We start from the raw sequence: 13126 nt of genomic DNA on the forward strand, positions 1-13126 counted from the left end.
TGATTACTCACTTTCCCCACACTATTGTTTCGCTTAAATGTTCGGACGTGTCGCGCGGAATCCACACATAGCTACAATTTATTTTGTGTTATTTACTTCTGTGTTTGTTATATCTGCGGAGACTTGAAAGACTCTACTATGTCATCTGAACGAAGTAGAACTGATTCTTCTACATCAAACAAGAAAAGATAAACTTTATCTTTGGAATGTAAAGTTAACATTATTAAAGACTTCGATTTAAAAAAAAATGAAAATTTGTGAATTGGCAAAGAAGTTTGATCTACTGGAATCGACGGTCAGAATAAAAAATGCTCTAAAAAATGCTCAATCTTTAAATTCAAGCATCATTCGTAAACGACACAGTATTATCGCTGAGATGGAAACGATGCTAAAATTATGGTGTGATAATCAAGTAAATGTGGAAAATTGTATACAGTAATAATATAATTCCTTATACATATGTATTATCTAAGATTTTATTAAACATTTTTTTCTAAATTATTGTTTTCTTTAGTTTCCTGCATTATATTATATTTTATTAAAAATTTAAAAAAATATATCTATATTATTTTTATTTTATTTTTACAGAAAACAAAAGAATTTCAGAAATTATTAAGATCATGTATAAAGTTACTTTGTCNGGGGGTACATGATCTTGAATTGAACTCTCTATCACTTAATTGGCACAAGATCTGTGAGATCCGATTTCTGTGTTAAAGTAGATACTTGAGTATACCACAAATGTCACTGGCAGTTAGTTTTAGGTTTGAGCTCCATCGACGGGCTGATTAGTTAAAGATTTTCGGATATTCTTTAGCGTGTCTAAAATCCAGGGATGAGTTTCATCAGTGATGAGTTATAGCTTCGTGAAGCCCAGACTATTATAAAGTGCTCTATGTACAGTGTTGACTTCAGACATTTTTTATTTCGTGAAAGTTTTCTGAGTGAAAGATTTTTCTTTTATAAATAATCGATTTGGGGTCCCTGTTGGTGGGAAACCCAGACAATTGCCCATTTTTTTTTCACAAGAGTTTCCTATAAAAAAATTATTCGAAGAAGCATCCCTTTGCTACGCCGCCTTCGTATTGCATTTCCTTATCCCATTCATCAACGGCGAACAGCCAATGATAATACAGTACAAAAATGAATGAACACAACACCAATATATCTTAAAAAATTAAAAGTTTATTAATTTTAGAATGATTAATCCAAAATGCAATTATTTAATAAATTTCTTTTCGGGAATTTTTAGCAATAAAATTGAATCAATCAGATCATCCAATCGACGATTCATTCGTTGTGGAGCCAATGTTGAATTTTTATAAGGAATTTTGTTTTATGTGGATGTCCGTTTTTCTTTCTTAGATGGCATTTCTCCTACAGAAATCTATTGTCTCGACACCACTTCATAATACTGTCGTAGCATTGGTAGGCGTGGTATCGTGTTGCGCCGGTCTTGCAACGAAGCCAAGTGACGAACTTTTCTTCGTTGCCCTTCAATCATATAAATATAGAATCCTAATCCTAATCCTACAGATATTGTTATCGCTAGGTATCGTTTACGTAATGAATTTTCTAGAGTACCTAGATTATACTCTAGAATTTTCCAATATAAAATATATAATTTATAACAACTTTCTTCTAGAACGTTTTAGAAATTATTAAATATATTTTAATTATTTGACATTAAATATTTCTAAAAATCTTTTAATAAAATTTCATTTTTAACGATGAAAATAAAAAAAATAATTTAAAAATATATATATCGCGACGCCAGAGGGCGCCATTGTTAATGATGACTGTCTTTATTCTCAAAGCAGGTCTTTAGCATCTAACATGGGTTCCAGTTACTGGATGTGGTTGATAGGTCTTCAGCTACTAACAATAGTTTTCCACGTTTTAGCTGGGTAAATCCTTATATTTAAATCAATTAATTTATATTAAAATAAGTTTAAGTCTAATATATATAAATTTTCATTCATTCAGTTACTTCTCAATCATTCTAACTTAGCTTTAATATTAAATGTATTAGAATTTGTCTAATTCATATAATAATAGTGTATAAAATCAAAAATTAAAAGGTTAAATGCTTATTCATTACAGAAATAATCTTTTGCCTGTTGGTCAATGTATATTTATCCTGTTTTACATGTTTATTGTCTGTTATGTTCTTTATTTATGCTGTATGTCATGTGCATCTTTACAACAACACAGACAAACGCCCATTACTTTAATTACATACGTTAGAAGGTAACCGAGGTGCAGTGTCGAAACCGAGATGTCGATATCTACCGGGCGAGGAGTGAAGGGGCTAAAACAGGTTGGACGGATTAGTTGACGATGGTCGCCGATAGTGAAGAAGGTTCGGTTCCCGACCGACTCGTAAGGAAAGACCGAGTGATTTTTTCTGAGCTGTGCTGCCAAGTGTATGTAAACAAAGCAAATGAAACCGATCCCTGGCACGATTTTACACAAAAGAAAGTGCTTTCGGTCGGGTTAAATGGTCGTTGTATGGCCAACTGACCGTAGTTTGTGTGCGGCTGTTAAAAGTAAGGGGATTTCCGTCCACGTATTAAGAAGGGTGACGTAAGAGAGAGACGAAAGCGAGAGGGTTGTAAAATTAAAATTCGTAAATTGACTTCCATGCAGGGGAAGGAATCTACATTGCAAAAGTTTATAGCAGTATTTTTTTTCTTATGGATTTGTAAATTTTTAACTGTTCTAGATATCTAAGGCTATGTAGGAGATGTGTTCAGTTGAAATGTGTATCTATGTGGAGGTTGGAGTGACGGTTGCTAATACAGTGTTAGCTGGTCCTTTCATGATGGAAGTGTATGTATGTCTAATAAATAAAAGAAACACCATCTTTTGGTGTTACTATAATAATTTCATAAAAGCAGCCATGTTAATACTTTTGATACTGTATCGTTGTCATCTTCGGGTGAAGAAAAATGTATATGAAATCTAGATATAAAAGTTATTTTAAAAAATACATCGATATAGTCTTAAAAAGAGCATGTATTCGAATAATCAGACATAAGGAAAATGAAAGAATAAAATCTTAATATGAAAGAATTTTAAACATTATGAACCGAACATCATCATTAAGAATTTATATATAAATTCTTTTTCCGAAGATGACATTGATAGTGTCAAAAATACTAGTACGGCTGCTTTTATGAAATGATTAAAGTACATAATGTCAAAAGACTGTTTCTTTTATTAGTTTTATACATTTTTTTGGCATCGTATGTGTCTCTGCCAATTTTGAAAGAGTATTTAGAGTAAGCATACTTGTACAATATTTAAGATTGGTCACAAACTTTCACTACCAGCAGCTGATTGGAGAATCAAAACAGTGGTGGTGTATACATATAATTTAAAGAATATATGTTAATTTCATTTGCATTCTTTAATTGTGTCCCATGCTTATGAAATGTTCGGAGACATGGAACATAAGTAAAGAACGCAAATGAGTTTATATCCTTTAAATATCAAACCATAATAAAAGAATTTTGAATTGAGCATTTGATTTTATCAGTCACAAATGTTTATTGACAAAATTATTTTGTTCTATTAAGTGTGTACTAGTCATTCTTCAATATCTTACTACATTATACAAAATTACAATTTTTCTTATGTAATTGTATGAAGTTCATATCATAAGAGTAAAAATTAGAATGGTTAATGAAGAGTTAAAACAGTGAGAATTACTATAGAAAGAATAATTTGCTAAGAATAGAGGAGATATTACATGAGGTTTACCATCACTGGTAAAGGATTTTGAAGATACATCTGGCCTCTGCTGTTGTATGGTTACAAAAACTTCAGAGGAAAATCAATGCTGTTGATTGCTGGTTCTACTGCTGCATACTAAAAGATTAGCTGGATAGAAAGATTCCAAATGAAATCTGGAGAAAAACTAAGACTAACCCTTTACTATTGCTTACTTTTGAAGCAAGAAAATTAGCATTTGCTGATCATATTTTAAGAATGTCATCTGGTGAGAATTCTCTCGTAACTTTTGAAGGCTTTGCTGTAAGATACCGAAAAATTGCGAGACCATAGAAAACCTTCTTTAGTGATGTGAAGATTTAAACTGTTATCCCTAAATATCAAAAGCTAAAAAGAATGGCAAAACATAGCAATATGATGCAGAATGGTAACCTAACTTTGCAATAGAGTTAGCATTTTATGATGATGAAACTATTAAAATATCAAAAAAAATATATAATCTGTTGAATTAAATGATTTTCTAAAGCAGGAAAATTCAGTTGGGATTGAATGACTTGTATTGAGTCTGAAAAGTGGAAGTTACTGAAAGCAAAAAAGTAAAGTATATTTTATTAAAAGTGAATTCTGGCGAGATTTGTCTTCCAACTGACGTTTCCAATCAAGAACGAGAATAAGTAGAGCATTTAAAAGAATTAGAGGACGGACAAAATAAATGTCTATGCGTAATTTGAATTAAAAAGACAGACGGTATATTTCACAATATAAAAAGTGTAGAAGAAACTAAATTGTCTTCAAACTTCCATCATGTCCAATCACTAGGAACAAAACAGTCTANTTAAGCCAAAAGCTGTTATTTTTAATTATAATATAAAATAACAGCTTTTGGCTTAATTTGGTCTGCCGTAAGAAAAACAAAAAAGTACTTGGTGGACACTGTGAAAAAATTGTCAGTTTGAGCTCTGATCAGTTTGAGTTGTTATTGAATTTAGTTTCAATAATAAAAAAGATTTCAGCCTATTAAATAGAGAAATGATAGCCAGAGTTGTTTGTACCTATACTTTGAGTCGTAATAAGTAATTTAATTAATCACTGTAAATCTTCCAATAGTAGAAAACTGTGAGCTCTTTGTTTCTTAGAAGCAGTAGACATAAAGCTACAGCTCAGATTTTCATTTACTTTTCCAGTACGTGCTAGTTTATTTGCTCTCCTGAAAACTTTACAAAATGAATTAAACTTATTTTGGGAAAGAGCTCTTCAGTTATGGGTTGTTCCAGAGTTTGCAGCATTTCCTGCAAGGGTGGCAGTTTGATAAGGAAGCAGACATTAACAGGATATTCTGCCTCTGAGACTAAGGACCGATATTGTAGGCAATTCACACTACTAGCTGACATATTGGTAAAAGTTATTCGGTGTAATGGTTTATATTTTGCTGAATAAAGTTTGTTTCCATTCTATATATGGTGTGCTGTTCTAATCATGTATTAAATAGCCAAATCTATGTGACAGCCTAGTATAACATTTCTAATACTTCAATTAACTTTGTTATATGTGACATTTGTAATGTATATGTTGTGGTAGGAAANACTAAACTTATTTTGGGAAAGAGCTCTTCAGTTATGGATTGTTCCAGAGTTCACAGCATTTCCTGCAAGGGTGGCAGTTTGATATGGAAACAGACATTAACAGGATATTCTGAGTTTTTTGCCTCTAAGACGAAGGACTGATATTGTAGGCAAATCACTTTATTAGCTGACATATAGTAAAAGTTATTCGGTATAATGGTTTATGTTTTGCTGAATAAAGTTTGTTTCCATTCTATATATGATGTGTTGTTCTAATCATGTGTTAAATAGCCAAATCTATGGGACAGCCTAGTATAACATTTCTAATACTTCAATTAACTTTGTTATATGTGACATTTGTAATGTATACGTTGTGATAGGAAAGTTCAAATAAAAATATTTCATTTTTATATTTATTTATCTTACTTTTTTTTATAGTTTCTTTGGCGATTTTGCCTTCTTTGGTGGTTCACAACGTTCAGATTCCCAAGAGATTCCAAGAGGAGCTGATCTGGTTATGAATCTCTGGGTAACACTAGAAGAATTATACTCTGGAAATTTTGTTGAGGTAAAGTAAATACTAAAGAAAGTTTTTAGATAGAATTTTCTGTATTTTAATTGCTCTATATGATTATAAAAATTAAGCTTGTTAAGGTTATCTTTTAAAAGTGAATTCAAATTTAGGTTATTAGGAATAAACCAGTAATGAAATCTGCTAGCGGAACCCGAAAATGCAATTGCAGACAAGAGATGGTTACAAGACAGTTAGGACCGGGAAGGTTTCAAATGATGCAACAAACTGTGTGTGATGAGTGTCCTAATGTAAAGTAAGTTTACTTTTTTTTACATTAACTTTTTAAATAAATTCAGAAATTTTATTATTTTAATATTAATTTAATACCATTAAACTATTAATTGTAATTGTCAAAAATAAGTATCAAAGTCAAAATAAATATTTTTTTTATACATGCATAAGGCATATGTGTTAGTCTTATTTAAAAATTATCACACTCCCTTATGCAAATCACTCCTGCTCACATTAGTTTGGCTATGGAAGAGTTACTGTATTTCCTATATCATGTAATGAAAAGTTTTGCAAGAATGGTACATTTAATACAGTAAAATCCACTTACATATCGAAAGTTTGCAAATAAACTAAATTACTATAAACCTAGCAACTATACTAAAGTACACTACTCACACAGTCATAGAAAAAAATATATACTATGACAGACAGAATTACAAGACTAATCACGGACAAAACAATCCGTCACCACAGACCAGACATATTCATTGACAAAATAAACAAACTCACTTTATCATAAACATGGCATTCAAAACATCAACAAACTACAAAATACATACACTGAAAAAATTAGTAAATACTCAGAACATACCCATAACGTAAAGCATCAATAGAAAATGGATAAGGAGGTACTTACTGTGTCTATAATTCTTTCTTGTTGAATGTTGCATGTGCTTTCTTGCACAGGCAACATTCAACATACACAAAAGTCTAGAAACATTAATGTTTTTCAGTAACACATACATCACATTACAGAAAATTGCTATACTAAACATATTAATAGCTTATTCTATAGTTATGCTTAATGCTAATGCTGGACCAATGACCTTTGTCCAGTATAGCATTAGGCAATGCTAAATAAGCAAAGTATTATGCATTTCATCAACAACACAAATTATTATTATTAATCCAAAATATAAATTTTTCTTACTAGACTTGTAAATGAAGAAAGGTTATTAGAAATAGAAGTTGAACCAGGAATGAGGGATGAACAAGAACAGAGATTTGTAGCCGAAGGTGATTATAAGTTTTTTTTATATTTTAAAATGAGATGATATATGAGAGGCTTTTTAACTTATTTTTAAAAATTGTAAATAATCCCTTACTCTTGCAATGTCAAAATCTATTAAGATACTACATACTAATTAAAATCTGAGACTAGATGCATCCACATATCCGCCATTATGAAATTCGAATTGAAAATCTTTAAAGAATAAATATTTTTAATTATAATATAAAATAACAGCTTTTGGCTTAATTTGGTCTGCCGTAAGAAAAACAAAAAAGTACTTGGTGGACACTGTGAAAAAATTGTCAGTTTGAGCTCTGATCAGTTTGAGTTGTTATTGAATTTAGTTTCAATAATAAAAAAGATTTCAGCCTATTAAATAGAGAAATGATAGCCAGAGTTGTTTGTACCTATACTTTGAGTCGTAATAAGTAATTTAATTAATCACTGTAAATCTTCCAATAGTAGAAAACTGTGAGCTCTTTGTTTCTTAGAAGCAGTAGACATAAAGCTACAGCTCAGATTTTCATTTACTTTTCCAAGTAGTGATACAGATTTATCAATTTTTTTTTACTATTGTCTTCTATATAATTACATTGTGAAAGAAAAAAATTATTTAAAATTATCTTTACTAGAATGTAATATATATATATATATTACATTCTAGTAAAGATAATTTTAAATAATTTTTATATTTTTTATATATATATAAACTAATTGCAGTAGATTCTCAACAGTTTGATCAGGAATGACATAATCTAATCTCAAGCAACAAAAACTCCAAGTTTACAGAACATGTATACAGTGAAAAACAGTAATAACATTACATCTGTTATATTATATTAAAAATCACTTTAGTAATGATGATGTATTGTGCTTAAAATACATGATGACACCCCAAGCATCAACCATAACATTTCATAAATGCAAGAAATTGAAAGCCAACATCAGACTTTTAGACGTGCTTACAATTTCATTGTGCCATCTCATCACATGCTTAATTTGAATTACCCAAATATATAAATTTTTACACGTTTCAGTCAAGCATGCGTACAGTACGTCGACTCAAAAGTGGTAGTGTCTAAGACTATGTGGAACTTCAAATTGTTGAGACTCTACTAAAATTAAATTCATCATCTATTAAACTTTATGTATATATAATTTTATTTTTAATAGGAGAACCTCATATTGATGGAGAACCTGGCGATTTAAGGGTTAGGATAAAAACATTACCGTAAGAATGAAATTTATTAAAAAAAAGTCAGTTTTGTACTTTTAGTAATGTGTTGGAAGTATTTTAAAATATTTATTTTTTTAAGGCATTCCATATTTGAAAGAAAAGAAGATGATCTTTATACAAATGTCACAATTTCTTTAACCGATGCACTCAATGGATTCAAGATGGAAATAGTTCATTTAGACGGGCACAAAGTATGTAATTTATTTTTAGTTACTCAAAATTGACAAAAGTAAAAAAATTTTTGTTTCTGTGTTTAGGTGCAAATTTCTCGCGATAAAATTACATGGCCAGGAGCAAGAATAAGGAAGAAGGGAGAAGGAATGCCGAATTACGAAAACAACAATCTTCATGGTACTTTATACATAACATTTGACGTAGATTTTCCCAAGGGGGAATTAGATAATGAAGCGAAAGAAGGTAATAACAAATTACTCTGCTTATTTTTTAACAATTAAATTTGTAATTAATTATGCTAAGTGACCAATGCTCATTTTCAGCCGTGCGTAAGATACTAAATGAAGAATCTAAGACTAAAGTTTATAACGGTCTAAGAGGTTATTAATAGCATTAATATTTAGTACCAATGAGAACAATGTAAAGGGAGGCCAGAATTTCATATTTCTTTGAATTCCTCGATTCAGCCGAAGGTCCGTCGTCCTCCACAACACATTAATTCCACCACATTTAAGTACATTCACCGTCTCGATTACGTATGCAAGAAAGAATCCACATTTTTAACGTTTGATTTTGTACAAGGAACATTTTTATTCTTTTTGTCTCATTACATATTTGTTTTAAAATACAAATGTATGTGTTTGGAAAAAATGCATTTGTAAATTTATTTCACTTCAGTTTGATACAAGTCAAATAAAATTGACAATCCACTCCGTGGTCTCCAAAACCATAATCTTGTGTTCGTTCGGTTACAAAAACATCAAACATTGTTTTGATATTAGCATAACTGCATTTATGCCATTACAAAACTGGCAACCATGGCTTAAAATATTAAATAAAATGATCAGTTATTTAAATCAAAAGAATTGTCATTTATGTTTGTGTACTTTACAAAGTCACTTAAGTTTTTATTTATTCTGTCAAAGCAGAGAATGAACCGATCTATATTAAGGAGCTGCACCTAGCACTTGAGATCTTTAAGTCTAGCATGCAGTTTTTTTTTTTTTTTTTTTTATAATCTTTGAAAGAATAAAATCAATTTTGAAATTAAACATCTTGCTGCCTTTTTTTAAGATAACTAGCAAAATATTTTGGCTAATCTTAATCAGAATTTTACATACTTAAATAATCAAAACTGTGTGCGTGACGTCAGCATATTAAAGTTATGCAGCTAGGCGAACCTGATCTGTATTGGGATTGACAACCATAAATGAGAAATGGAGAACGATGGCTAATTTGCAAGAAGTGTCATTACAAAAATTTACTTCAAATCTCCACAAGTCTACAAACTAATTTTTATGAAATTATAATTAGAATTGAGGTCAGTATCTTTCAAACAAATCTCCCAATAGTATATTTAACTTTATTGATATCATTAAATCTTAATTATATACAGTTAGTCCTATTCGATAGGTAAATTGGCTAGAATGGAGAAACATCCATTATAAATAAGAACTGGATTTATATTCAATTTAGCATGCATAATGCATATTTCAGGATTTTAAAGCTCCAGTAATACTAGAATTTGTAGGTTGAAATAAACACACGCTTGTCTACAAACAAATCTTACATTTATTACATCACACTTTTAGGTGGGGGGATAAAAATGCCATGATAATTTCCATCTCATACGATATCACAAAACATGTTTTGTTTAGGTCAATTTATGAATAAAGTTAAAATTTTATAACTGCTATCTGATCAGTTATTATTGATCAGATTGGTACATTTTACATGTGAAGGATTCTCTATGGCTGGGACTGCAGCAAATACCATAGAGAATCTTCCATAGAACTATGGATGTTTTCAGCATCTTAGAACTCCCAAGTTGCACACGGGTGTATGAGTAGATTGAACTGACTAACACAAGGAACAAGTTCAATCACTTTCCAGTATCTATTGATAAATGAAGAAATGAAAAAGGATAAAACGCGGAATGAGTTTTTGATTTTAATTTAAATATAAGAAATGAATTGAGATGCAGACCTATTTCAAAGGGCATGCGAAGTCGTTTAGTGTTACGATTGTACATGTGGTCATATCAGCGTATACTAAAAATGATTTTAAGATAAATATAACTTTTAAAAACTAACATGTTAAATAATAAAGTTTAGATTTAGTCACAGGGAAGGAGAAACAGAGAGTTTCAAATGGTTCTACAGATAAATACATTGTACATTTTGACATTTTTCAAAAATATTACAAACTAATTCTGGCTACCTGCAAAATGCAGAGACCGACGAAAGGGCGAGATGTGCGATTGTAATTACATCTTAGCTGATTCACATATATCTTTGATCCATAATTGACAGTAGTATCAACAGGAATAAAGGTTTTTTCTGTCCATCTTTAGACTAGAAAAAGACTGTTCCTTACTGTGTTTACAAGACATTAAAGGACAAGCAGTTAACTTGGTTTCCTTTGTTATAGTTACTTCACCGGTCTAAAGTTGCACATTTTTCTTCTATAGCCTTGTACAAATGATGAGAAATGAGTAAAATTAATTTAGTAACTATAGATACTAATGGATTAAACTAATTGAGATGGGTGGTGGTTTGAATTAATGGGCATACAGTACAATAGTAAGGATATAATGCTTTTGCTTTGAGGCTAGTTTTTACTGTTGCAAGATATTTAACCGACATTACAACTGTTAAGTTGCGGGGTGGCAGACAGAATTGCAGCTTGTGTTCCCAGCATTGTTGCTGGGGTGTACGTGTTAACGAGTCCATTACTTTAATGGGGGAAATGGTAAAGCCTCGTTACCATAGTAACCTTTGTTCTCAATTGATATCGTAAACGCTACTAAATTTAGTTTCAGTGTACCAGAACTATCATTAGTAGCTATTTTGGCTCATTTTGACACTGTTGCATCAATGTAGACATTTCAATATGCCAAGATGCTCTAAACAATGTTTTTTTTTTAGCAGAAACAGGTGTCAGAAAATTCTTTATATGAATCATCCAATTTAAACATTTAGGACCCAAACTCTATGTACTATGAAATTAGCATTAATTTTTGCTATTTTATCCACATCGTCGGTTGAATCAAGCTCTACTGCTCCACTCTTAGAAGTTTGACTTATTCTACTTACGAGAAATAATCATCATCGAAAGATTTAATGAGTGTAGTAATTAATTAAAAAATTGTGCATTATTAAACTAATAAAAATAACATTTACATAATTTTTAATCCAATTATTTCAAATAATTGGATTAAATGCAAAAAGTGAACTGTTTCCACAACAATCGAATTTTGCATGCTTATCTGTGAGGGATGGCACAGTGATGTTTCTTGTGTAAACTATACATGCTAAAAGATTTGCTGCACAAATAGTAAAAATGGAGTTAAATCATTTGTAATAATTGCAGATGCTAATTTTTCAAACAAGCTACATAGTTTATAAACCAGACAAACCGTTTTATAAAAGGCATGCGGATTTAAGTCTGGACGTGCAAATATATTTTCAATGTAACTTCCAAATTCTGATATTTACACAAATACAATGTAGTATCTGTCAATCCTAGCACATTGTTTTGGATGACTTGGATTCAATTTTTACCAAATAAACTGTCTCTTTTAACATCTCCCAGATGTAATTAAAGGAATTAAGACCAGAAAAGTGAAGGGAACCATATCAAAAATGTCATTTATTAAAAATGTGTGTTCAGGTTTTATGCGCACACTGTATATTATATTTAAAAAACAGTCCTTAATTTTTTTTTTACTAAAAGATTGAGAAAATTTTTAGAGCTTCCTTTCGATTGTAATAAAAATTAATATAATTTCATGGTATTTGATCAAAAGAGCCCCATAAAAGCATTAAGATGAATATTTTGTGGGGTTCTTCGGTTCCTTTTTATTAATTTTTCGCAATCTCTGTTCATTCGCAACCGTACAAATATTTGTAGAGTACGTTTTTGTTTGATAATGTTTTCCAGCAAGGCATGTAATATGAAATTAAATCTTTTAGATCAAATCTATTCTAAAATATGTTTGATTTTAACCATTATGCAGAAGTTTGTTCTGACCACTGTAAAAGTCGCGAAGATTCTGAATGGATTCCGACTCCAACGAGAATTACTTCTTGGCAATCCGGCTCCTCGGGAAGGTTGAATGCTAGATGGAACAATTATTCCAAGCGCTCCATTGGAAATGTCTAAGTTTTTCGTTTGAAGAATTAGCAGTTATGATTCAATGTGTACAAATAAATGTAGATAAAAGAAATGTAAAAACAGGACACGCATTATTTACCTTTTTCAAAATTCAAAGACTATTTTACTTTGTAATTTCAATTAAAAAAAAATTTTATTTTTCAAATATTAGCATGGCAACACTACAAAACACATGCTACCGTCTAGAAATGGGCAGTAGTTAACTACACTAGAGTTCTTATGTCATCATTACATTTAACATAAGTCATTAAAGTTGTTAAATGTAATGGTGACACAAAAACTTGGTAAATATAGAAAAGCTAGAAGCTTTAGATAAATTAGTTAACTGCATGTTTAGAAATATAATTAGAATAGTCAAAACTAATTTACTAATATTGTCTTGATATGCACTCTAATAATGCAATAGATTAAGCCAATATTATAGT

The 13126-nt window shown here is 30.4% G+C and overlaps 1 protein-coding gene across 1 annotated transcript; it reads left to right on the forward strand.

Moving 5' to 3' along the window:
- Positions 1-5707: 5707 nt before the first annotated feature.
- On the forward strand, positions 5708-9391 carry LOC111614819 (dnaJ homolog shv-like). Its single transcript, XM_023356184.1, has 7 exons — positions 5708-5865; positions 5982-6124; positions 7037-7119; positions 8288-8345; positions 8431-8542; positions 8609-8768; positions 8849-9391. Exons 1-7 carry the CDS (start codon positions 5815-5817, stop codon positions 8911-8913), a joined length of 672 nt encoding a protein of 223 aa, XP_023211952.1. The 5' UTR covers positions 5708-5814; the 3' UTR covers positions 8914-9391.
- Positions 9392-13126: the final 3735 nt, after the last annotated feature.

This window comes from Centruroides sculpturatus, unplaced genomic scaffold (assembly GCF_000671375.1).
Source record: "Centruroides sculpturatus isolate CEXI.00-Female unplaced genomic scaffold, Cexi_2.0 scaffold2297, whole genome shotgun sequence".
Classification (NCBI taxonomy): Eukaryota; Metazoa; Arthropoda; class Arachnida; order Scorpiones; family Buthidae; genus Centruroides; species Centruroides sculpturatus.

Bases quoted from the DNA above. Each gene is read 5' to 3' on its own strand.
- LOC111614819 (XM_023356184.1), top strand. From the start codon at position 5,815: ATGAATCTCTGGGTAACACTAGAAGAATTATACTCTGGAAATTTTGTT. The intron at 5,866-5,981 runs GTAAAGTAAATA...ATTCAAATTTAG, and splicing joins ACTCTGGAAATTTTGTTGAG to GTTATTAGGAATAAACCAGT. The intron at 6,125-7,036 runs GTAAGTTTACTT...TTTTCTTACTAG, and splicing joins GATGAGTGTCCTAATGTAAA to ACTTGTAAATGAAGAAAGGT.